General features: G+C 39.6%; 1 protein-coding gene across 6 annotated transcripts in view; it reads left to right on the top strand.

Moving 5' to 3' along the window:
- The first annotated feature begins 213 nt into the window (after positions 1 to 213).
- Positions 214 to 23149, top strand: part of LOC140724911 (ena/VASP-like protein) — a 249431-nt gene continuing 226495 nt past the window's right edge. For all 6 annotated transcript variants that reach the window (XM_073039682.1, XM_073039688.1, XM_073039680.1 and 3 more), the window contains exon 1: positions 214 to 398. In XM_073039682.1, the coding sequence (XP_072895783.1) occupies positions 394 to 398 (5 nt within the window). In that variant the 5' untranslated portion in view covers positions 214 to 393. The remainder of the gene's footprint in view (positions 399 to 23149) is intronic.

Below are 23149 nucleotides of genomic sequence, written 5' to 3'. Positions count from 1 at the left end.
AGCCGAGTAATTAAAACAAAGGGCAAAAAAAGGCGCAATGCATTTAAGAGAGAGATAGGGCCAGCAAGTTAAAATTAAAATTGTTTGGATAGTAATTGCAGCCGACAGTGCAATTCCTTGGAAAGGAACAAGCGGGTGCGCGCGGCGGGAGCTGCCGGCGGGGCGGGCGAGGGTGCGCGCGGGGCGGCGCGCGGCGGGAGCTGCCGGCGGGGCGGGCGAGGGTGCGCGCGGGGCGGCGCGCGGCGGGAGCTGACAGCTGGGCTGTGTAAACACTGAGGAGACACCGAGCCGCTGGCAACACCGTGGCAACCGGCCCCTACTGCTCCTTGGGTGGACACATTCACATACCACACGCACACACCCTGCACAGAGACATAGAATACTCTTCTGGAAATGAGGTAAGATTTAATGGCATTACACACACACACACACACACACAAAATCCCGTACGGATGATCCCTATTGCAATGCCAATACAAAAATAACTAAACCAATAATTATTCGGCAGTGAGTGTTCGAAGAGGGCTCCCGCTAGAGAGGAGGATTTTCAGATGGTGGGTGTTAGATGTGTGTGATGATGGTCTGTGTGCTCGAGTGTTTGCTTGCTGGCTGGCTGGCGGCTCCCGCTCTGCACAGTAGCCGCTGCCGTTTGTAGCCCCGGTTGATCAGCGCTGCAGATGCAGCTGTCTCAGCTCGGCATCCACACACTCTACAGATGTTTTCAGATCATCCGAGTTAGCGTTCATTGCTATTGCAGCAGCGTGCTCTCTCCAAACTAAACAGAGCCTATACGTGCAATGTAGCCAGTGACCTAGTAACATATCTTTCAATTTAACGTGACTAGAAATGACATGGGAAACAAATGAATGCCCTTGTAGGGATTGTTTATTTAATTGTTCACTTTAATCAAGTTGTAAACTAGATGCGGTTTGCAGCAAGCGGTTAACCAATGGGTTGGCTACGAGAAGGAATGACACTACAGAATTTTGGGTTTGCAAAGGAGAAGCCAGGCGGTAACACTGATGTCACGCACAGTCTATAACATGCAGTTAGGGGCATTGCTATCTTATTTAATATTTTAAAGAAATGAGTTTGAATATTGAAATTGGCTCATAGCAAACAAGTAAAGCAACGTTCCTATTGTTAGTGGATTGATCTACGGATCTTCCGATGCACACTGGCAAAGCCAATCTGGCATAAGAACCATCTGCTAGTAAACGGCCCTGTATTAAGAATATGCAAGAAAATGAGAAAACTCAAAAATGCACTTTATGTAAAAAAAAGTGTTCTTTTTTTCCTTTCTGGAGAGTTTGTTTAATTAAACTTTTTAATATCAAGGATTCGTTTAACTGTGGAGGGGTATGAAATAGTTTAAATTGTTAACTGTGCTGCTGTAAAACTTGTTTACCTTATAGAAAAACACTCCACAGGAATTCTGCTTGTTAGATTATTTAGAAATTTGTTTTAGTAGAAAAAAGACTAGGACACTAACGTGCTGTGTTGTTAAAATAGTTTTGTACAGTACACATGGATGTGTTGATTTATGGCATCAAAATTATGAAAGGCCATTTATATTTCAAACATACTCTCATTCTTAATCTGGGTAATGTCAAAGAGAAAAATACCCATTTGCTGTCATTTAGCAATGCTATAAAAACATTTTTATAATAATGCAAGACTAAACCCACAATAAAAAGTCAATTTTTTATGATGACCATTGGTCAGGTGGTCATATCTGACACAGGTTTTGAGCTGATAATCATGGAATTTAAACCTTATTCTTAGTCTCCAAAAGTCTATGGCTAAGGGGAGGTTCACAGGTACTTCAGAGGTGATAGGAAGACTTTTTTCCCCAGTATGTCTAAATTTCTGGGGATCAGAGGCAAAAGAGAATACATGGAGATTTGGAGAGAAGCAGCTGGGCTAAGAGGGTGAATGGTAAAAGTTACAATAAAACCAGATAAATAGATTTAGAGCTCATTGGGTAATGTAATTCAAATGTAGTAGAGGGAAATTAACAGCAGTGGAGATACTGGAATTCAGAAGTGAAGAAGCTAGTGGGCAGGGTAAAGACAGAATGTGAAGCGTAATAGTCAAGCCATATGTGGTACAAGTGGAGAGGGAGAGAGCTTTAGCCTCACTATTTCTTGGCTCAAATGTGGTATATTGGGTTTAGTTTCAGAGAGTATTGCCGGTTCTTGTATTGCATCCAGTCACTATCCTTACAGCAGGCTAGACTTTACCTATCAGCAGACTGTTTAATAGTGATGACATCACTGCTATAGCTAACACTGCCCTCACCTGACATAGTGCACATGGACCTATTCCAGTACGCATCACTGGGTAGGTAGTTGTTAGTAGAAGAAATCTCAGGTGATGATTTTGTTTTATTTTTGTATTCACTGTTACCCTAGCGGAATTCAGCTAATTTAACACAAGCCAGAGACTGAATGCAATACATTCCTGTTCTGCATGATTCAAGTAGGTATGGAGTCAATGTGTTCACCCACTATGTGATATGCTGGGAACACACAGAATGTAATTTTAAGTTAAGCTTGTTTTGAATCATAATTTGTACTTTGTGTATTACTTTATGTTAAATGCTTGCTTTTATTTGTTCAAATACATGAAAAAATCATATATTTGTACTCATCCAACCATGCAATTTTGCATTACCACTTTTAACTTGTATAATTTAGTTAACCTTCTCTGCCATGCCCTAAGATGGCAAACTGATATTTTGTTTGCAAGCCTATGCCAGTGCTGCTCTGTAACTCCTAATTAGGAAGTGCATGCAAGTGTTGAAGTTTCATGGAATTTACCATGGGGGAATTATGAATCCACCTCCTGCTATGCCAACATTGGGGCATTACTTAAGCTCTTTAAAGGACAAATGCTCAATGAATGTCTTGTGATAGTTTTGATGGCTTAAAAATACACCCTTGCATTAATTAGAAAGAGGCACATGTAGCTGCTCTCCCAAATTGGACAACTGTCTTTTCACTGCTTCCTTGAAAAATTTAAAAGACTCGTTTATTCTTGGTACCTGCTTCTCAGTACTCACTTTCCATTGTTAGAAAAAAAAACAGAAATTGAAGGCAATAAATCCCCAATGATAAATTGCATATGCTATATCTCCAAAATGGCATTTCCAGGTCAAGTTTCAATAATCTGAAAGAGCTAGTCTTTATAGAGTGAACTTACTGTAACTGTTAATTTACATATGTTTTAAACACGGGGCAATAGAAGAACAAGTATCACCTACACTGTTTGGTAGTTTACAGAATTGTATCAGTTTTATCTTTTATTGCCAGTAATACTTGATGTACTAAGAAAACAAAATATGATTTTTGCAAGTTATTTATATATTTCATTACCTATGTGGACTTAACCAGAACCATTGATTAAGATTCAGGCCCAAAATCTATGTATTGTCTGTTAACACAGAAATCTAATGTCTAAAGTTGGATTATGTTGCAAACTTGGAATTGAGAACACATTTTTTAGGTATGATGATGAAAAGATTGCTTCATGGTTAAAAGCCAGACTACAAAGCACCTAAAGTTGGAACAATAATATGAAAATTATTAGATTGACTTTTATAAATGCTTAAGAAGTTATTTGTAACTTGCAAAAGTAAATATATTAGAGGTTAAGCTTTAGAATGATCACACGTGTTGGTTAGCATTGCAAAACTCCCTCACTGTAGCATTTTTGCTGGATTTGATAATTTTGATCCAGTGAGTTTTGGAATTGTACAGATTATCATTTATTTGGATTAAACAGACCAAATTAAGTTTTAATTTTCTAAAAGAAAGAGTAAAATGTGTGAAAGCTGTAATACTTTCAAAACTTCACCCTGTCCCAACACACTTTTCATCAGTGCAGTACTTTTGAATTGCTGGTATTGTTAATGTTGTGAATGTGACCACCAATTTACAGATAACAAATACCCAAATAAACAGGAAAATCCTAAGGACAAAAGTCCCTATTGGTATAATTTTAAACAAGAACTGTGGAATTATGCTACAGATAATTCCACAGTTCTTCCTTGACATATACTATAGGAGTTCTGTATTGCTGAGAGAGCAGGGTGTGCATCAACTACTAAATTGATGTTAAATCTACCATGTTATACCAGTAAGAAAATTTTGTTGCATTGTTTAAAGAAAAATATTTGAACACAATTTCCTCATTGTATACATTCCTTGTTGATTTATTCCATCGTATTAAATTGCTAATGAATTCATGTGATCTCAGAGAAGAGTCACTAGAAACATTTTATTAATTTGATGAGGATTTATTCGGTATGACTGTGATGAGGTAAAATACAGAGCCTCAAAACAGGCAATATTTTCACATTTAAAGTAAAAAATGTGCCTGCTTTGCAGAATGGTGTAGTGTTCAGAGCATATTGGTGCTGGTTTGAAATCACTTTGTGATCCTTAGTGAATGGAAGTGGGCTCTGAAATTTTATGTGCACATTGGCATAATTTCTACTCTCATGCACTGACAAGATTCTGATGCAACAAAACGCTGGATGCACATTTTAGCATATCTTGCTTGTAATTATGTGGCAGCATGAAGCACTTCATTATGCCACCAAAAGACAGTACTTTCAATACAATGACATGTTATATACACCCACTCCAAGGCACTAAAAATAAATAGAATTTAATTCTTCTTTAAAGGATATTTTTACATGAATGCAGTGGTTTTAAATGTAAGATCCAATTAATAAACTGATGTCTGGATTATGGATTGATGTTCTTGAACTTGTGTAGCTTAGTAGTCATTTTTTCATACAAAATTAATTATTGTGAAAGTTTTAGACGTGTTGACACTTGAGTCATTGTGTCAACACCTTGACATTTAGATATTGCAAACTCATCCAGTTGTGATTTTTTTGTCTTTTACAGAATATTGTTATTTATCTTAAGGTATGTTTTAGCTGTATTTATGATCCATGTAGTTAGACTCGTAGAGTCATGGAAAAGTACACCACAGACACAGGCCTTTTGGCACATCTACTCCATGCCTAACCATTTAAACAGCCTATTCCCATCGACCGGCATGGGGACCATAGCCCTCCATATCCCGACCATCCATGTACCTATCCAAACTTGTCTTAAACATTGAAATCGAAATCGCATCCAGCCCACCACTTGCACTGGCAGCTTGTTCCACGCTCTTGAGTGAAGAAGTTTTCCCTAATGTGCCCATTAAACTTTTCACCTTTCGCCCTTAACCCATGACCTCTAGTTCTTATCTCACCCATGTTCAGTGGAAAAAGCCTGCTTGCATTTACCCTATCTATACCCCTCATAATTTTATATACCTTTATCAAATCTCCCCTCAATCTTCTACTTTCCAAGGAATAAAGTCCTAACCTAATAGGACTTATTAGTAAAATTTATCAGTGAAATATAGAGAACTGAGATAGCTGAAGTTACGTATTATGCAAAATTAAAATTAATGTGTGTCATTAAGATAGGCTTTCAGAATCCAGTAGGTCCAACCAGAGGTTTTCACCTTGTTAAGATAGGCAAATAGTCCATGTATATAAAGATGAGGAACATTCTCAAAATGACAGCAGAATAAAAAGACCTTTTGGACACATGCACTCAAACAGACTGCATTCATATTAAGCACCTTGCCTTTTCAACCTTAGAACAATCAAACACCGTTAACCAAGCATGAACTGATGAACAAAACATTCCAGAAATGGAGCAGGGTTTGACAAATGGAAAAGTAGTGATATGTTTATCTGATTCAACACCATAAAAGGAACAACGTCAGAATATCAAAGGCTGTAAAAGTTTGTAGAACACAGCTTTAAATGGAAATGCCTATGTTCACCTCAGCAACACATTATTTTCTTTAACCAAAGTAAAACCTAGTGCACACTTTACTTATCATTTTATTGTTGCTCTAAGCTATTTGATAACTTACAGTAGGGTACTGTATTTATATCATTACAACATAACTCAATATAATACAGTGACTACAATTGAACATCGTGAATGCACTGGATGTTATCTTCCAAAATTTTATGAATTCTTGAATAGCTCCCACAAGTAACAAATGTAACTCCACTATTTAACAAGGGAGGAACAGGAGAAAATAGATAGCTATAGCCTGAGATCAGTAATAGAGAAAATGTGGCAATCTATTAAGTGGTAATGGAGCACTTGGGAAATGGTAACACTGGACAACAAAGATTTTGCTTCTTGAATACTTTTGAGTGTATCTTATGGAGTCTGTGCTGCTGATCATGAAAATCACCATGAAGTTTCCCTATCATGCACCATTTTTTTAAAGTCACCTATATTATTCCAATTCATAATTCAAGTCAGAATAATTGATGTCAAGATTAAGGAAGACAGTTTTTGTCAGTCTACAAATCAGACAGGTCATCAATGACGGGCAATTTGAACAATCTCTCATGGGACTGGAAAAAAATCACATGGAAGGCATTCAAGGATGTTGTTGAAAATTTTCTTGGCAACTACCGAGCATCAAACTACGAGCGGCTGGTTGACAACATGCTTAAAACATTCAACCCTAACCTATAAAATTCAACATGTCACTAAAGATTCATTTTCTGCATTCCCATTTCAACTTCTTTCCTGCAAATCTCGGCGCTGTCAGTAACAAGCATGGTGAAAGGTTTCACCAACACATTGCGGTCATGAACAAACAGTATCAGGGCAACTGGAACCCATCAATGCTGACTGATTATTGTTGGACACTTAAGCGAGAAGCCTCAGAAACTGAGTACAAATGAAAATCATCAACAAAACATTTTAGCTTAGTTGAACTATTGCAAAGCGTCAGCATTGTTATGCAATTAAACGCATTATATTCAATAAAAGTTAATTTCTTGTTTCTCCAAGTTCCCACATTATACAAATACTCTGAAATTATATTTGTGTTCAGCTTCAAGTGGTCTGTCATAAACAAAAAATATTTCTGAGGAAGCAATATTTTCAAAAAAAAATTGTTGTCCAGTGTAATAGGTTTAGGCAGTTAACATGGAATTATGAAATTGTGTTTGATAAGTTTGTTGATGTGCCAATTTCAGACATTTAGAAGACTTTCACTAAGGTGCCACCACATTGCATAGTATAGAATATAGAACAGTACAGTGCAGTACATGCCCTTTAGCCCACAATGATGTGCTGACCTTTTAACCTACTCCTAAGCCTTCCTTCTGAACACAGCCCATAACCCTCCATTTTATTTCATCCATGTGCTTATCTAAGAGTCTCTTCAATGATCCTAATGTATCAACCTCTTATACCACCACTGGTAGCACATTCCTAGAACTTGCCACTCTCTGTGTAAAAAAAAAGAATCTACCTCTAACATTTCCTCTAAACATTGGTCCACACACCTTAAAAGGATGTTCTCTGGTATGACCCATTGCCTGTCTTGCAAAAAGATGCTATGTGCCCAATCTATCAATGCCTCTTATAATCTTATACATCTTGTTCAAAATCACCTCTCATCCTGCTTTGATCCTAAGAGAAGAGCCCCAACTGGCTCAACCTTTCCTCATAAAAGATATTCTCAAATCCAGGCAGCATCTTGGTAAATTACCTCTGCACTCTCTCTAATGCTTCTGCTTCTTTCCTATAATGAAGTGACCAGAACTGAACACAATATTCAAAGTGTGGTCTAACCAGCGTTTTATAGAGCTGTAATATTACCTCATGGCACTTGAGCTCATTCCCCAGATTATTGAAGGACATCACATCATACAGTCTGTCTTCTTAACCACCCTATCAACTTGCATGGTAACTTTTACGGATTTATGGACTTGGACCCCAAGATTTGTCTGTTCCTCCACACTGCTAAGAATTCTGCCATTAACCATGTATTTTGCCTTGAAATTCAGCCTTCCACAGTGAATCACTTAATACTTTTCCAGATTATACTGCATCTGCCACTTCCCAGCTCAGCTCTGCGTCCTATTTATGTCCCACTGTAACCTATGACAAACTTCTATACGCTCCACAGCACCATCAATCTTCATGTAATTTGTAAACCTACTAACCCACCGTTCCACTTCCTCATCCAGGTTATTTATAAATATCACAAAAAGAAAGGGTCCCAGTGAAGATCCCTACAAAGCACCACTGGTCACTGACCTCCAGGCAGAGGGGTTGGGGAACTGGGGTTCAATGTTCTTGTTGGTGTTTTTCTGTGTGGGCAACCTGTTAGTTTTTGTGTATGAGAGAGGGAGTTGGGGATTTGATGTTATTGTTGCTGCTATTTTTGTGAGGGAGGGGATTGGGGATTTGGGGTTCGATGTTTCAGCTTCCGTTTTTATGTGGGCAATCTATTAGCTTTTGTGCGAGGGAGGAGATGGGGAAAGAGTTTGGGGTTTGAGAGTTTTGTTTCTTTTTCCTTTTTGTGCTGGGAGGGGGTTGATGTCTTTTTTCTGAATTTCATGGATATCTGGAGAAGACGAATATCAGAGTTGAATTGTACATGCATACTTTGACAATAAAATGAACCTTTGAACCTTTTGAATATGCTCCATCAAATAAACCCCTCTGCCTTGGGCAGGCTGGCCAGATCTGAATCGATGCAACCAAGTTGCTATGGATTGCACACCTCATGACTTTTTGGATAAGCCTTCCATGGGAAACCTTGTCAAACACTTTACTAAAATCTATATGCACCATATCCACAGCTCTTATCTTCAGCAATTTCTTTTGGCACTTCCTTGAAAAAGTCAATCAGGCTCATGAGGCGCAACCTGCCTCTCACAAACTCATGTGTCTATTCCTAATAAGAATATACTTCTCCAAATGCTCATAGATCCTGTCCTAAGAATCCTTTCTATTAGTTTACCCACTACTGACATGAGAATCACTGATCTGTAATTCCTAGGATTACATCTATTACCCTTCTTGAATGAAGTGTATCACATAGAGTAACAACAGTCACCATTGTGGATTGGTGATAAAGAGACGCTGTGAGCAATGGGGTGATAACGGCACGAGTCCAAGGGCCTCAACTGTTCACAATTTATATCACTATTTCAGAAGAGGAAATCATGTAAATATCAGTATTTGCTGATAACCCACACCATTGCTGGCCATAGTATCAATTATGAGGAGGGTCCAGAAGGCAGGGGGAGATTGACTGGCAAAGAGCATAGGTAAGGAAGAAGCGAATGGATCTAATCTAGAAATATGTGTGACTGTTTACTATTAAGAAAATAGAACTGGAGATATTTTTATGTAGTGAAATTGAAGGTTGGTGGTATTCAAAGGCACACCTAAGTATCAGAATCAGGTTTAATATCAGCAGCATATGTCGTGAAATTTGTTAATTTTACGGCAGCAGCACAATGAAATACATGATAAATGAATATAGAGAAAAAAACCTGAATTACATTAAGTATATATACTGTATGACTCTTAAAGAGTTAAGTTAAAATAAGTAGTGCAAAAAAAACAGGTAGCGTTTAGGGGTTCAATGTCCATTTAGAAATCAGATGGCAGAGAGGAAGAAGCTGTTCCTGAGTATGTCTTCAGGCTTCTGTACCTCCTTCCTAACGGTATCAATGAGAAGGGGGCATGTCCTGGGTGGTGGGGGGTCTTTAATGATGGATGCCACCTTCCTAGGGCATCGCTCCTTGAAGATGTCTTGGTACCCAAGATGGTGCTAACTAATTTTACAGGTTTCTACAACTTATTTCGATCTTGTGCAGTAGCCCCTCGCCCCCGCTCCATACCTGATGCTGATGCAGCCAGTCAGAATACTCTCTGTAGTACGTTTGTAGAAGTTTTTGAGTGTTTAATTGACAAACCAAATCTCCTCAAACTCCTGATGAAATATAGCTGTTGTCTTGCTTTCTTTATATCTGCATCAATATGTTGCGTCCAGTTTAGGTCCTCAGAGATATTGACACCCAGGACCTTGAGATTGCTCACTCTCTCCACTTCTGAACCCTCTATGAAGATTGGTTTGTATTCCCTCATCTTACCCTTCCTGAAGTCCACAATTAGCTCTTTGGTTTTCCTGATGTTGAGTGCATGGTTGTTGCTGCAGCACCACTCAACTAACTGGTAGATCTCACTCCTGTACGCCCTCTCATTTCTATCTGAGATTCTATCAACAATGGTTGTATCATCATAATTTATAGATGACAATTGAGCTCTGCCTAGCTACACTGTCATGGTTGTAAAGAGAGAGTAGAGCAGTGGGCTAAGCACACATCTCTGTGGTGTGTCAGTGTTGATTGTCAGCAAGGTGGAGATTTTATTTCTAATCCACACAGATTATGGTTTCACAGTTAGGAGCTCGAGCATCCAGTTGCAGAGGGAGGTACAGAGGCCTAGGTTCTGTAGCTGTAGGAATGATGGTGATAACTGCTGAGCTATAGTCAATAAACAGCATTCTGACATAGCTACTTATATTGTCCAGGTGATCCAAGGCCACGTGGTGAGCCATTGAGATCGCATCTGCTGTAGATCTATTGTGGCGATAGACAAATTGCAGTGGGTACAGGTCCTTCCTATGACAGGTGCTGGTTCTAGCAATGACCAAAGCAACTCAAAGCATTTCATCACTGTAGATATGAGTGCTACTGGATGACAATCGTTAAGGCAGCACACACTGCTCTTCCTGGGCACTGGTATAATTATTGCCCTTTTGAGGTAGGTGAGAACGTCTGACAGTAGCAATGAGAGATTGAAGATGTCTTTGATTACCCCTGCCAGTTGGTTGGTACCAGTTTCCATAGCCTTGCCAGATACTCCACCGGGTTCTGCTGCCTTGTGAGGGTTTACCCTCTTGAAAGACAACATGACATCATCCTCAGACAGAAATCACAAGGTCACTGGATGCTGCAAGGATCCTCAGAGCTGTGGTTTTATTCCCCCTTTCAAAGGAAGCATAAAAGGCATTGAGCTCGACTGGTAGTGAAGCATCTCTGCCATTCAAGATGTTGGGTTTTATTTGGTAGGAATTAATGGCCTGCAAACCCTGCCAGAGTGACATGCATTCAACATTGCCCCCAACCACTCTCAGAATTGTTTCTTGGGTCTTGAAATAACCCTCTGCATATCATAACTGGCTTTCTTATACAGACCTGGTCCTTGTAAAACCTCACTGAACATTAATATGTAGTTTCAGCAAGCAATCAAGAAGACAGATGATATGTAAAAGGATTTGAGTACAAGAGTAGGGATGTTTGCTACAATTTTATAGAACTCTAATGAGACCACATCTTGAATATTGTATGCAGATCTGATCTTCTACCCAAGAAAGAATATACCTTTGATATTGAAAGTACAGCAAATATTCACCATTTTGATTTCAAGGCTTTTAGGATTGTTGCATAATGAAAGATTAAGCAGATTAGCCCTATTTTGTCTCGAGTCCTGAAGAATGAGAGTAGATATCAATGATGGATACAGAATTTATATGGCATTTGATAGAAGTAGGTAGGGAGTTGATGTTTCATCTGCCTGTGGGGTCAAGGGCCAGAGTTAGTCTCAAAGTAATTGTCTGCCCATTCAAGGCTGAACTGAAAAGAAATATCTTCACTGTGAGGATACAGAATCAATGGAATTTCTTTCTCAGGTGCTGAATATATCCGGGACAGCGATCAATAGATATTTAGATATCAAGGGAAACAAGGAATTTTATAGGGTTAATATGGGAGAGTGGTGCTGAGGTTAAAGCTCAATTGTTGTCTTATTGAGTAACGAGCATACACAAACAGATGAATTGCATCCTCCTGCTTCTATTTCTGATGTTCTTACATTGTTAAGAACCAAGGTGAGGAATTTGTTCATAGCTGGAACTGGTGAGGGAGTGACCTCATTCTTCTGCATTTAATAGAATGGAATTGTAACTTTATCAATTAGCCCCACTTATGACAAATTAAAGAAACTGACAAGGAAAAATAATCTGTACTTTGAGTTGGAACTGAAAATTTTAAACATAAAGGAGTGAATATAAAAAACAATGACAAATGTACTAGCATCTAGCAAGTAGGTAGTCATCAAGTGTGAATAAAATTTATTCCAGGGTGCTACAAGAAGCAAGGAAAACCTCAAGAAAAAAAAGTGGATCATTATTCAATCCACTTTTGCAATGGCCTTGATGCTGGAGATTAAAGGAAAGGCATGTCTAACTGAATTGAATTTTTTTTGAGAAGGTAATGAGTGTTAATGAAAATTTGACATTTAATGTGCCCTTCATGGATTGTAGCAAGGCACATTATATAATTGCTTGCCTTTATTGGCCAAGCCTTAAAACAAGAGTGCAGGGGAAATGTCGGTACTATATAAAGCACTTAGGTCACAGCTAGAGCTACTTCGGTGGTCCCTTAGGTCATCAACAATTTGTTTTCACTTGAGTTTTACCAGCGCCAAGGTAGCCTAATCTGTGCAGGAGGGGCAAAGCCTTGACAGATGCATGATAAAACATAGTTAATTGGTTTGAGTTGCTGAATGCTTTTTCCAGTCTTTGGGCTTGTGTTTTGCATACCTCATCAGAGAAACTTGAAGTGCTTGGTGCTTTTCTGAATACTTATTCCCATGCTTTAGTGCTGGATGCTAGCCCGAGGCAGGATGTTGATATTACTTTGCTTATCTTCCCCACAACTTGAAGATTGTCTTACTGATAGCATTTGTAGTAATTCAGCAGTGCCAGTTATATATTGTTTAGAACTTTATATTCATATTATATAAGAGGGTCAGGGTTATTGCTGCTTGGTAGACTATGAGCTTAGTGTTATATTTCAGATCATAGTTTTCAAATATTGTTTTCCATGATCAGCTAAAGGCTGTGTTAGCACACTGAATGTAGAATCCAAGTCTCCCTACACTAAGGGATAGTTTCTGAGATGTGAAATATACTATAGTTTTTCCAAACTCTTGTTGTGGATCTTGTAATATACAGGATATTACCCCTTGCAGAAAGAATGATAGATAGATAGATAGATACTTTATTCATCCCCATGGGGAAATTCAACATTTTTCCAATGTCCCATCCACTTATTGTAGCCAAACTAATAACATACAATACTTAACTCAATATAAACATGCATCTAAAATCACCCTCTCAAAAAGCATTAATAAATAGCTTTTAAAAAGTTCTTAAATAGTTTACTAAGAAACACATTGAATGGTAACTTAAGCTCAGTGCTGACCCCGGCACTTTAACATATCCTACCCCTGGCGTTTGAATTGTAAAGCCGAATGGCATGGGGGAGTAATGATCTCTTCATCCTGTCTGAGGAGCATTGCATCGATAACAACCTGCCGCTGAAGCTGCTTCTCTGTCTCTGGATGGTGCTATGCAGAGGATGTTCAGGGTTTTCCATGATTGACCGTAGCCTACTCAGCGCCCTTTGCTCTGCTACCGATGTCATACTCTCCAGTTCTGTGCCCACAACAGAGCCTGCCTTCCTTACCAGCTTATTAAGACGTGAGGCGTCCCTCTTCTTAATGCTGCCTCCCCAACACGCCACCACAAAGAAGAGGGCGCTCTCCACAACTGACCTATAGAACATCTTGAAAGGTTGTAGAGGAGATGAGTTGATGAATTTAATTAGGGAATGTGGCTTTAAGTTGATTCACAAAGTAATGGGGAAGAGTTGACTATTTTTTCCTCTTAGAGAGCAATAGCATTCTGGAATTCCTTGTCTGAAATTCTGGTTGAATCAAAAACACTCATCACATTTAAGATATACTTGGACAAGGATTTGAAGAAATTGAATTACAAGGCGATGACCTAAGCTGCTACTCAGGGTTCTGGCATTTACTGTTTAGTTTGACTTCCTATTTTACGACATCTCAAACCTGTCTGGATTAAGCTCCATCTGCCATTCTTCACCTCTACTTCTAACTAATCTATATTCATATATATCATTTTGTATCCTTCCTCCCTATCAACAGTTATGCTAATTTTTTTGTGTCATCTGCAAATTTGCTCATCAGCCCACCTACATTTCCATCAAAGCAATAGAGGTTTCAGCGGAACACAAATAGTCACAGACCTCCAGTCAGAATAATGCCCTCTGTGTTTGATGGCCAAGTCAATTTGCCAATTCTCTGTGTATCCCAGGTGTCTTCACCCAGTGCATTAGCCTACCATGAAGGACCTTGTCAGATGCTTTACTAAAGTCCATGTAAGCACCATCCACTGCCATACCCTCATCAGTCATCTTCTTCACCTCCTCAGAAATCTCACTCAGTCTTATAAGACATGACGACCCAGGCAGAAAGCCATGCTGACTAAACCTAACAAGAGGTTGGGTTGAATTGTTCTCCAATCTTGACAATTTACTTGCAAACATTTCAGCACCATGCAAGGAAACCCCGTTAGTGCACTGCTGATTCAACAGTGTACTGATGAAGTCTCCTCGCAGAGTGATGAATTGCCAAGATCAGATAGCAACTCGATCCATGTATCAACCACCCAAAATGCACATCTTCCAAATTATTTCCAAAAACCTAGCAAATCTGTTTCAGATCTGTGGAAGTATATGGGCTTGAAAGATTCTAATATCAGCATGCAACACTTTTTTGCTAATTATGTTAAATTTGAGCTTAACATTCCATTTAATGCTTCCTACAATTAAACTACAGCAGGAGCAACTTCCATTTGAATGAATCCTGTCCCTAAGATTCTTCTCCAATAATTTCCTTCCCATTGATGTAAGGTTCACTGGCCCATAATTTCCTGTCTTGTCTCCATTGCCCTTCTTAAACAAAGAATCAATGTCGTCTATTCTTCAGTCCTCTGGAACCTTACCTGTGACAAAATAGGAAAAAAAAAATTCTGTCAAGGACCCAACAATCTTGCTTCTCTCAATAATCTGGGATAGATTATTGGCATTAGTGACAGACCAATCGAGTTGCAGAGAGAGAAAGAGCTTTGCACAGGTCGGGGAGAAGAGTTTAAAAAAGGAGCACTCCATTGGGTTTGGCTCATTAACAGTGGACCAATTGATTTGAAATTCATTAACAGGAGCAAACAAAAGTAAAGCAGGGTCAAAGCAGAGCGGCCATTGTGTGAGTGGACCAGCGTATGAGTGGGAATTTACGGCTTTGGTGGGAAGGCACAGTTAAGTAGCAGGTAAGGCTGTTGTAGTGATTGAATAAAAAGTCACTAAATTACAGCTAATTAAATAAAGTAGGGATGATGCAGGATCAGGTGATGTGCTGTAGCTGCATGGTGTGGGAGCTGGTGGACCCCATTGTTGTCCTGGTGACTACATCTGCAGCAAGTTTTGGCTGCTTGAGGAACTCAGGCTCAAAGTTGATGACCTGGAATCTGAGCTTCAAACACTGTGGCACATTAGTGAGGGGGAGGGTTACCTGGATTCTCTGTTTCAGGAGGTATTCACACCCATTAGATCAGCTGCCTCAAATTTGGTTAGTGGTCAGGGACGAAGAGAGTGTGACTGCGAGTGAGGTGGGTAGTGAGATCCAAGAGACAGTGCTGGAGGAGCCTTAGCCCTTGAGCTTGTCCAACAGGTCTGAGATTCTTGCTCCATGTGTGGATGAAAGTGGTGGCTGTAGGAAGGATGAGCAACCTAACTGTGGCACCGCAGCTCAGAGAGCCATTCAAGAGGGGGGAGAGAAGAGGAATGTAGTGGTAATTGGGGATAGTATAGTCAGAGGAATAGACAGAGTTCTCTGTTATGAGGATAGAGTGTCTGGAAAGCTGTGTTTCCTGCTTAGTTCCTGGGTTCGGAACATCTTATCTGACCTGCAGAGGAATTTGGAATGGGAGGGGAAAGATCCAGTTGTTGTGGTCCATGTGGGTGCCACTGATGTAGGTTGAACAAAGAAAGAGGTTCTGCTGAGAGAATTTGAGCATCTAGGGACTGTTTAAAAAGCAGAACCAAAAATGTGGTAATATCTGGATTACTACCTGAGCCACGTGCAAGTTGTCATAGGGTCAAGAAGATTAAAGAGTTAAATGCATGGCTCAAGGTTTGGTGTGGGAGAACTAGGTTGGAATTCATGGGAAATTGGCACAGGTATTGGGGAAGGAGGGAGCTGTGCCAATGGGACGGGCTCCACCTGAAATATGATGGGACCTGGATCCTAGCAAATCACATAACTAGGACTATGGATAGAGCCTTTAAACTAAATAGTAGGGGGGTGGGTTCAACAGATTGGAGAAGTATGGATAAATTAAACAAGAAAAGCATGAATAAAGATAAAGTAAAAGCAAAAGATAAAAAAGAGAAAATTAAGAATGGAGTAAAGAAAAGTCAAGTGCAAAAGAGAAAAAGATTACAAGATTCTAAAGCACAGTGAGTGTAAAGGCCTTTTACCTGAATGCCCGTAGTATTCAAAATAAGATCATGGAACTTGTGACACAATTCAGTACAAAGGGATATGTTTTAGTAGCCATTACAGAAACATGATTGCAGGGTGGAGAAGAGTGAAAATTAAATATCCAAGGATATCAGGTAATACGGAATGATAGGCAGGAAGGTGGTGGTGTAGTGCTCTTAATTAAGGATCAGATTGGGGTGATAATGAGAGATGATTTAAGGTCTGAGAAGCAGAATGTTGAATCCATCTAGGTAGAGATTAGGAATAGTAAAGGGGAAAAATAATTGGTGGGAGTTGTCTATGGCCACTGAATAATAACATTACAGTGGCACAGGCAATAAACAGAGAAATATCTGAGGCATGTAAGACTGGAACAGCAATTATCATGGGGGACTTAAACTTGCACATAGATAGGGTGAATCAAGTTGGTCGAGGCAGTCTTGAGAAGGACTTCATAGATTGCATCCCATGATGGCTTTTTTGACCAGCATGTTACCAAACCTTCAAGGGAATATGCTTTCTTAGATCTGGTCCTGTGCAATGAGGCAGGTAAAATTAATGATCTTATAGTTAGGGTCCTCTTGGAAAGAGTGATCACAGTATGATTGAGTTTCTCATTCAAATGGAGGGCACAGTAGTTCAAAATAAGACCAATGTATTATGCCTAAATAATAGAGACTACAATGGGATGAAGGAAAATTTGGCTAGTGTAGACTGGGAACACAAGCTATATGGTGGGACAGTTGAGGAACAGTGGAAGACATTCAAAGAGATTTTTCATAGTGCTGAACAGAAATTATTCCAGTTAAAAGCAAAGACAGTAAGGTTGAAGAGAGCCAGCCTTGGCTAACTGTGGAAATAAAAGAAGGCATCAAACTAAAATCTTGTGTGTACAAAGTGCCAGGAGTAATGGGAAACTGGAAGATTGGGAATACTTTAAAAAGCAACAAAGAACCACTAAGCAAGCAATAAAGAAAGGGAAGCTAGATCATGAAAATAACTAGCACAAAATATAAAAATAGATAGTGAAAGTTTTTATAATTTTATAAAGTGGAGAAGGGTGGCTAAAGGTAATGGTAGGTCCCTTGGAGGATGAGAAGGGGGTATTGATATTGGGTAATGAGGAAATGGCAGAGAGTTTGAATTTCTATTTTGTGTCAGTCTTCACAGTGGAGCACAGCTCTAACTTGCCAAAGAGTTGTTATGGATGCGATGGGAGGTGAGGACCTTAATACTATAATCGCTAAAGAGGTAGTGCTGAGCCAACTTGCGAGCCCAAAGATGGATGAATTTCCCTGGTCCTGATGGAATGCATCCCAGGGTACTGAAAGAAATGGTAGAAGTTATAGTAGAGGCTTTAGTGATAATACACCAAAATTCTCTGGACTCGGCAGGTCCCAGCGTATTGGAAGACGGTGAATGTCACACCACTTCAAAAAAGGTTGTAGACAAAAGGCAGGTAACTATAGGCCAGTTAGCATTTGCAGTTGGGAAAATGCTTGAAGCTATCATTAAAGAAGAAATAGTGAGGCATCTGGAAAGAAATGGATCCATCAGGCAGATGCAGCATGCATTCAGCAAAGATAGATTCTGCTTGACAAACTTACTGGAGTTCTTTGAGTACGTGGTATATCACGAGCACAGTGGATAGAGGGGAACAGGTGGACATTATTTACTTGGATTTCCAGAAGGCATTTGTTAAGGTGCGAAATAAAAGACATATCCATAAGATATGGATGCATAGAGTTGGGGGTGATATATTGAGGATTGGTTAACTAATAGAATGTAGGGAGTTGGGATACATGGGGGTTACTCTGGTTGGCAACCAGTAATGAGCAATGTGCCGCAGGGGTCGATGCTGGTCCCACAACTGTTCACGTTATACATTAACGATCTGGAAGGCGGGACCAAATGTAATATATCTAAGTTTGCTGATGATACTAATTTGAGTGAAAAAGCAAATTGTGTGGAAAATATGGAGAGTCTGCAGAGAGACATAAATAGGTTAAGTGAGTGGGCAAGGGTCTGGCAGATGGAATGCAAAGTTGGTAAATGTGAGGTCATCCACTTTGGAAGGAAAAATGAAAGAGCAGATTATTTAAATGGTAAAAATTGCAGCATACTGTTGTGGGAGTGCTTGTGAATGAATCACAAACGATTATTTTGCAGGTGCAGCAAGCTATCAAGAAGGCAAATAGGACATTGGTCTTTATTGCTAGAGGGATTGAATTTAAGAGCAGGGAGGTTATGTTGCAACTGTACAGGGTACTGGTGAGGCTGCACCTGGAGTACTGTGTGCAGTTCTGGTCTCCTTACTTGAGGAAGGATATACTGGCTTCGGAGGTGGTGCAGAGGAAGTTCATCATGTTGATTCCAGAGATGAGGGGCTTAGACTATGAGGAGAGATTGAGTCGCCTGGGATTGTACTCACTGGAATTTTGAAGAATGAGAGGAGATCTTATAGAAACATATAAAATTAAGAAAGGGATAGATAAGATAGAGGCAGGAAAGTTGTTGCGACTAATAGCTGAGACTGGAACTAGGGGACATAGCCTCAAGATTTGGGGAAGTAGGTTTAGGTTGGAGATGAGAAGGAACTGCTTTTCCCACAGTTGGTGAATGTGTGGAATTCTCTGCCCAATGAAGCAGTGAAGACTACCTCAGTAAATATATTTAAGACAAGTTTGGATAGATTTTTGCATAGTAGAGGAATTAAGGGTTATGGGGAAAAGGCAGGTAGATGGAGATGAGTCCATGGCCAGATCAGCCATGATCTTATTGAATGGTGGAGCAGGCTGAATGGGCCAGATGGTCTACTCCTGCTCCTATTTCTTATTTTCTTATTCCATTTATCCATCTTAATGCTCTTCAAAGAACCCAACAACTTCTTCTTGATATCAACATGCTGTACAATATCAGCTTATCCTCTGATATCACTATCCCTCCATAACGTTCTCATTGATGCTTATCAATGCCAGTGGGAATATAATGGAAATTGGTATCTATTCATATATCATATGTTGTAAGATCTGTTTTGAGGATACATCTATGTAATATACACAGAAATTTTCTGTGTATGTTGCATAGTTGTATCCTCAAAACTGCTATTAGGACAATGGGGTATTTGTTCAAATGTATTTGGAAGTTTGTAAATATCTGAATATTATCAGAAAACTATATCCATATCATTCTTTAACATTCAGTCATATTTCAGTAATTACATGGGTAAAATAATCAACACTTCTGTCAAACGTTAAGAATTTTTAATGTAGAACTGATTGATTTTCATGGTCTGATCAACAATCTTTAATTGAGAGGAATATCATATTCAGAATACATTTTGTTGCTCCCTGCAGATGAAGCATTGGTGGATCACGTTGGAAAATGCTTAGGAATGGGTTGCAGTATTACATGTCAGTGAAGAGACCCAGGCTGTAACATCTGTCTACACAGTGACCATGTTTGGCAGCTATGTGCACCAAATTGATAGCAATGTGGGTATACAGTGTGTTTCCAGTGCAATAATGATTTGCACATTTCTAAAATTGCTGGGAGTATACTGATGGTAGATCTTGACATTAGCATGTAGCTCTTTTTATGCTAGTGGTGTTGAATTGGAGTTTAGTACTCCAGTTAATGTACTCTATCAATCCTTTACCATTGAACTGCAGCAAGAAGGACTTTCACCATTATTTAAATAGATCATCATACACCCACAAATTAGTTGCAGATGATACTGTTTCATGAAGATTCACAGATGGTGCTAATATGTGCAACTGGGCCCTGGATTTCCACTCTTGCAGAACCCAGTTAATATGCATTGCCAACAATATCTCCTCCACATTCACCATCAATACAGGTGTACTGCAGGGCTGTACGCTTATCACCCTGCTCAACTCACATTGTACTTATAACTGTGCAGCTAAGTACAGTTCCAATGCCCTATTTAAGTTTGCTGATGATACTGCTGTCATTGGCCAAATCAAAGTTGGTGACGAATCGGCACATGTAAAGGAGATTGAAAATCTGATTGAGTGGTACCACAACAATAAACCCCCACTCAACGTCAACGAAACCGAAGAGCTGGTTATCAACCACAGGAAGAAGAAGATGGAGGTCCATGAGCCAGTCCTCATTAGGGGAATGGAGGTGGGGAGTGTTAGTAGCTCTGTTGAAAGAGGAGATGGTTTCAACATTTCATAATTATTTGTTGTTGCATAAGGGTTGTCTCTAACGCTATTTTCCCAGGGAATTCAGTGCTCTTCATTCTCTTTTGCCTGAATGTAAGGCATGGCTTTATTAGAATCCAGATTTTCCTACTGTGAGGATTGACAATCACAAAATCTGTATCATCCAGATGATGTTGATGTCTTATTTAAGTGATCTACCACAACTACAAGGGATACCATTTTCTATCAGTGTCCAGATAGTGATTATACACCGATCATGTAGATCAGTGTAGGTGTCCTCGTAGCAGTCACAATGCCTTTGTTTTCTGGGAGTCTGCTGTGTCAATGAATTAAGTCATTAGGTCAAACCAAATGGTAGCAACCTAATAACTGGCTATTATGTGCGATTCCTATGTACAAATGCAAAATGTGATTGAGTAAAACCATTGTCACTCATCCCCTATCTGGACCTTCATAGTTCTGGTAAAATAGATTGCAGAACTGCCACAAGTATTCTTCAAGTAAAATATTCACAGTCATATTGTCAGTAGACTTAGTTTACTTTGTTGCAACTTCAGCCTGTATATTGTAGTTTGTATTTCCACTTCCATACTCAGATATCAGACCTTCTGCTTGAGATACAGATTGATAACTTGGATTATTATTATCAATTGTACCAAGGTACTGTATAGGGAAGATTTTGTCTTGAATTGCATCCATACTCTTCATTACATCAGTTCATTTGGGTAATACAAAGGAAAATGATAAGAGAATGCTGAATGTTTTACAGTTATAGCGCATGTAGGCTGAAAGACTCAAGGCCTTAAAAATATAGATTGTGAGGTCAATAGTCCGTTTTATCACAGAGATTGTCCTTTCAAGAGTCAGATATCAGCAGGATAGAAGCTGTCTTTGAACCTGGTGGTACAGGCTTTCAGGTGTTTGTATCTTCTGCCCAATGGGAAAGGGGAGAAGGAAGTATGTCTGGGGCGGGATGGGTCTTTGATAATGCTGGCTGTATTACTGAGTCAGCAAAAAGTATAGGCAAGGGTCTGTAGTGAGGAGGCTGGTTTCTGTGAAGTTCTCACAGTCACATGCAGAGCAGTTGCTATATCAAGCCATTATTCATCCAGGTAGAATGTTCTCAGAACATGTATGAGTTGATGTGCCAGATTTCTATAGCTTCCTGAGGAAGTAGAGGCATTGGTGAGCTTTCCTGGCCATTACATGAACATGGTTGGATCAGGACAGGTTGTTGGTGATGTTCATTCCTAGGAATTTGAAGCCTTTGGTCCTCTCAATCTCAACACTATTGATGTAAATAGGAGCATGTGTACTGCATGCACTCTTTCCCGAAGTCAATGACGAGGTCTTGTGTTTTTTTGACATTGAAGGAAAAGTTGTCGTCTTGGCACCAAGCTCTCTATCTCCTTCCTATACTCCAACTCCTCCTTATTTGAGATGGATCCCACTATGATGCTATCATCTGCAAATTTGTAGATGGAGTTAGAGCAGAATTTAGCCATGCAGTCATGAATGAATGGGCAGTAGTGCAGGAGGCTGAGAACATAGCCTTGTGGAGCAACAATGTTGGGGAGAATCATGGTGGAGGAGTTGCCACTTATCCTTACTGAATTTTTCATTATAGTGGGTCTATAGGTATCTAAAACTTTTGATTACCACTTACATAGTGGAAAAGCTAGCCTGCAGGTTTTGTGCAAAGCCAATTAAAAGACTGATGCCATGTCTGTTTCATGCTATTTGAGATTTGCCTACTATTGCCAGCTTGTAAGAGAGAAGAACTTACTGGATGAGATGGCAAGTATGTCACCTTCACTGTTTCCTTTCTTCCCCACCTCCCGTAGTTGACTGCAGACTCCCGTGGTCTCTCAAATTGAACAAAAACAACAACTGTTCCATGAGAGACAGATTATTGCGTGCTGTTTTTGGACAAAAGAGAGATATATGTCAATGAATAGTGTGCGTGCCTACAAGTGATATGTGTTTGGGTGTGTGTTTGTTAGTGCATGTATGTGGTGCTTGCAAGCAGTGAAATGTTGGTGTAAGTCTTGCATAAATGCTAAGCCTCTAAGTATGATATAAATCAGAATGTCAGGAATGAACCTTTAATTGTTGTTAGTGAGATAGAATATTGGAAGGAGACATTGCTGTATTGAACAAAGTCTAAGGCAAGTAATGTAGTGGGGTGGGATATGTTCCTACCGCTGGTATGAGTCATCAAAACATCTTCGGCAGTGTATACAGGACATGAGGAATTGACTGTTGGTATTGACAGTCATGGTTTACTTTGGAGATGCTTTTGGAGGTTCTATGCACTGGACAATGTGCTGCCTGCATTGGAGCAATAGGTTAATCTGTCTCATGATTCCTATGATTACTTTTGAGGCTATTTAATTTCTTTTAACTTACATGATCATTCAGAGCACTTTGGAGTAGCTTCCACATTTTCATTTTTTCCTTAACTATGGTTAGGCTACACTTAGACCCCCTCCAGTTCGCCTATCAGCCCCGATTAGGAGTTGAGGATGCCATCGTCTACCTGCTGAACCATGTCTACGCCCACCTGGACAAGCCGGCAAGCACTGTGAAGGTCATGTTTTTTGACTTCTCCAGTGCATTCAACACCATCCGCCC

This window comes from Hemitrygon akajei, chromosome 3, assembly GCF_048418815.1.
Source record: "Hemitrygon akajei chromosome 3, sHemAka1.3, whole genome shotgun sequence".
Classification (NCBI taxonomy): Eukaryota; Metazoa; Chordata; class Chondrichthyes; order Myliobatiformes; family Dasyatidae; genus Hemitrygon; species Hemitrygon akajei.
Note: the sequence above shows the minus strand (reverse complement) of the source record. Positions and strands in the feature narration are given on the sequence as shown.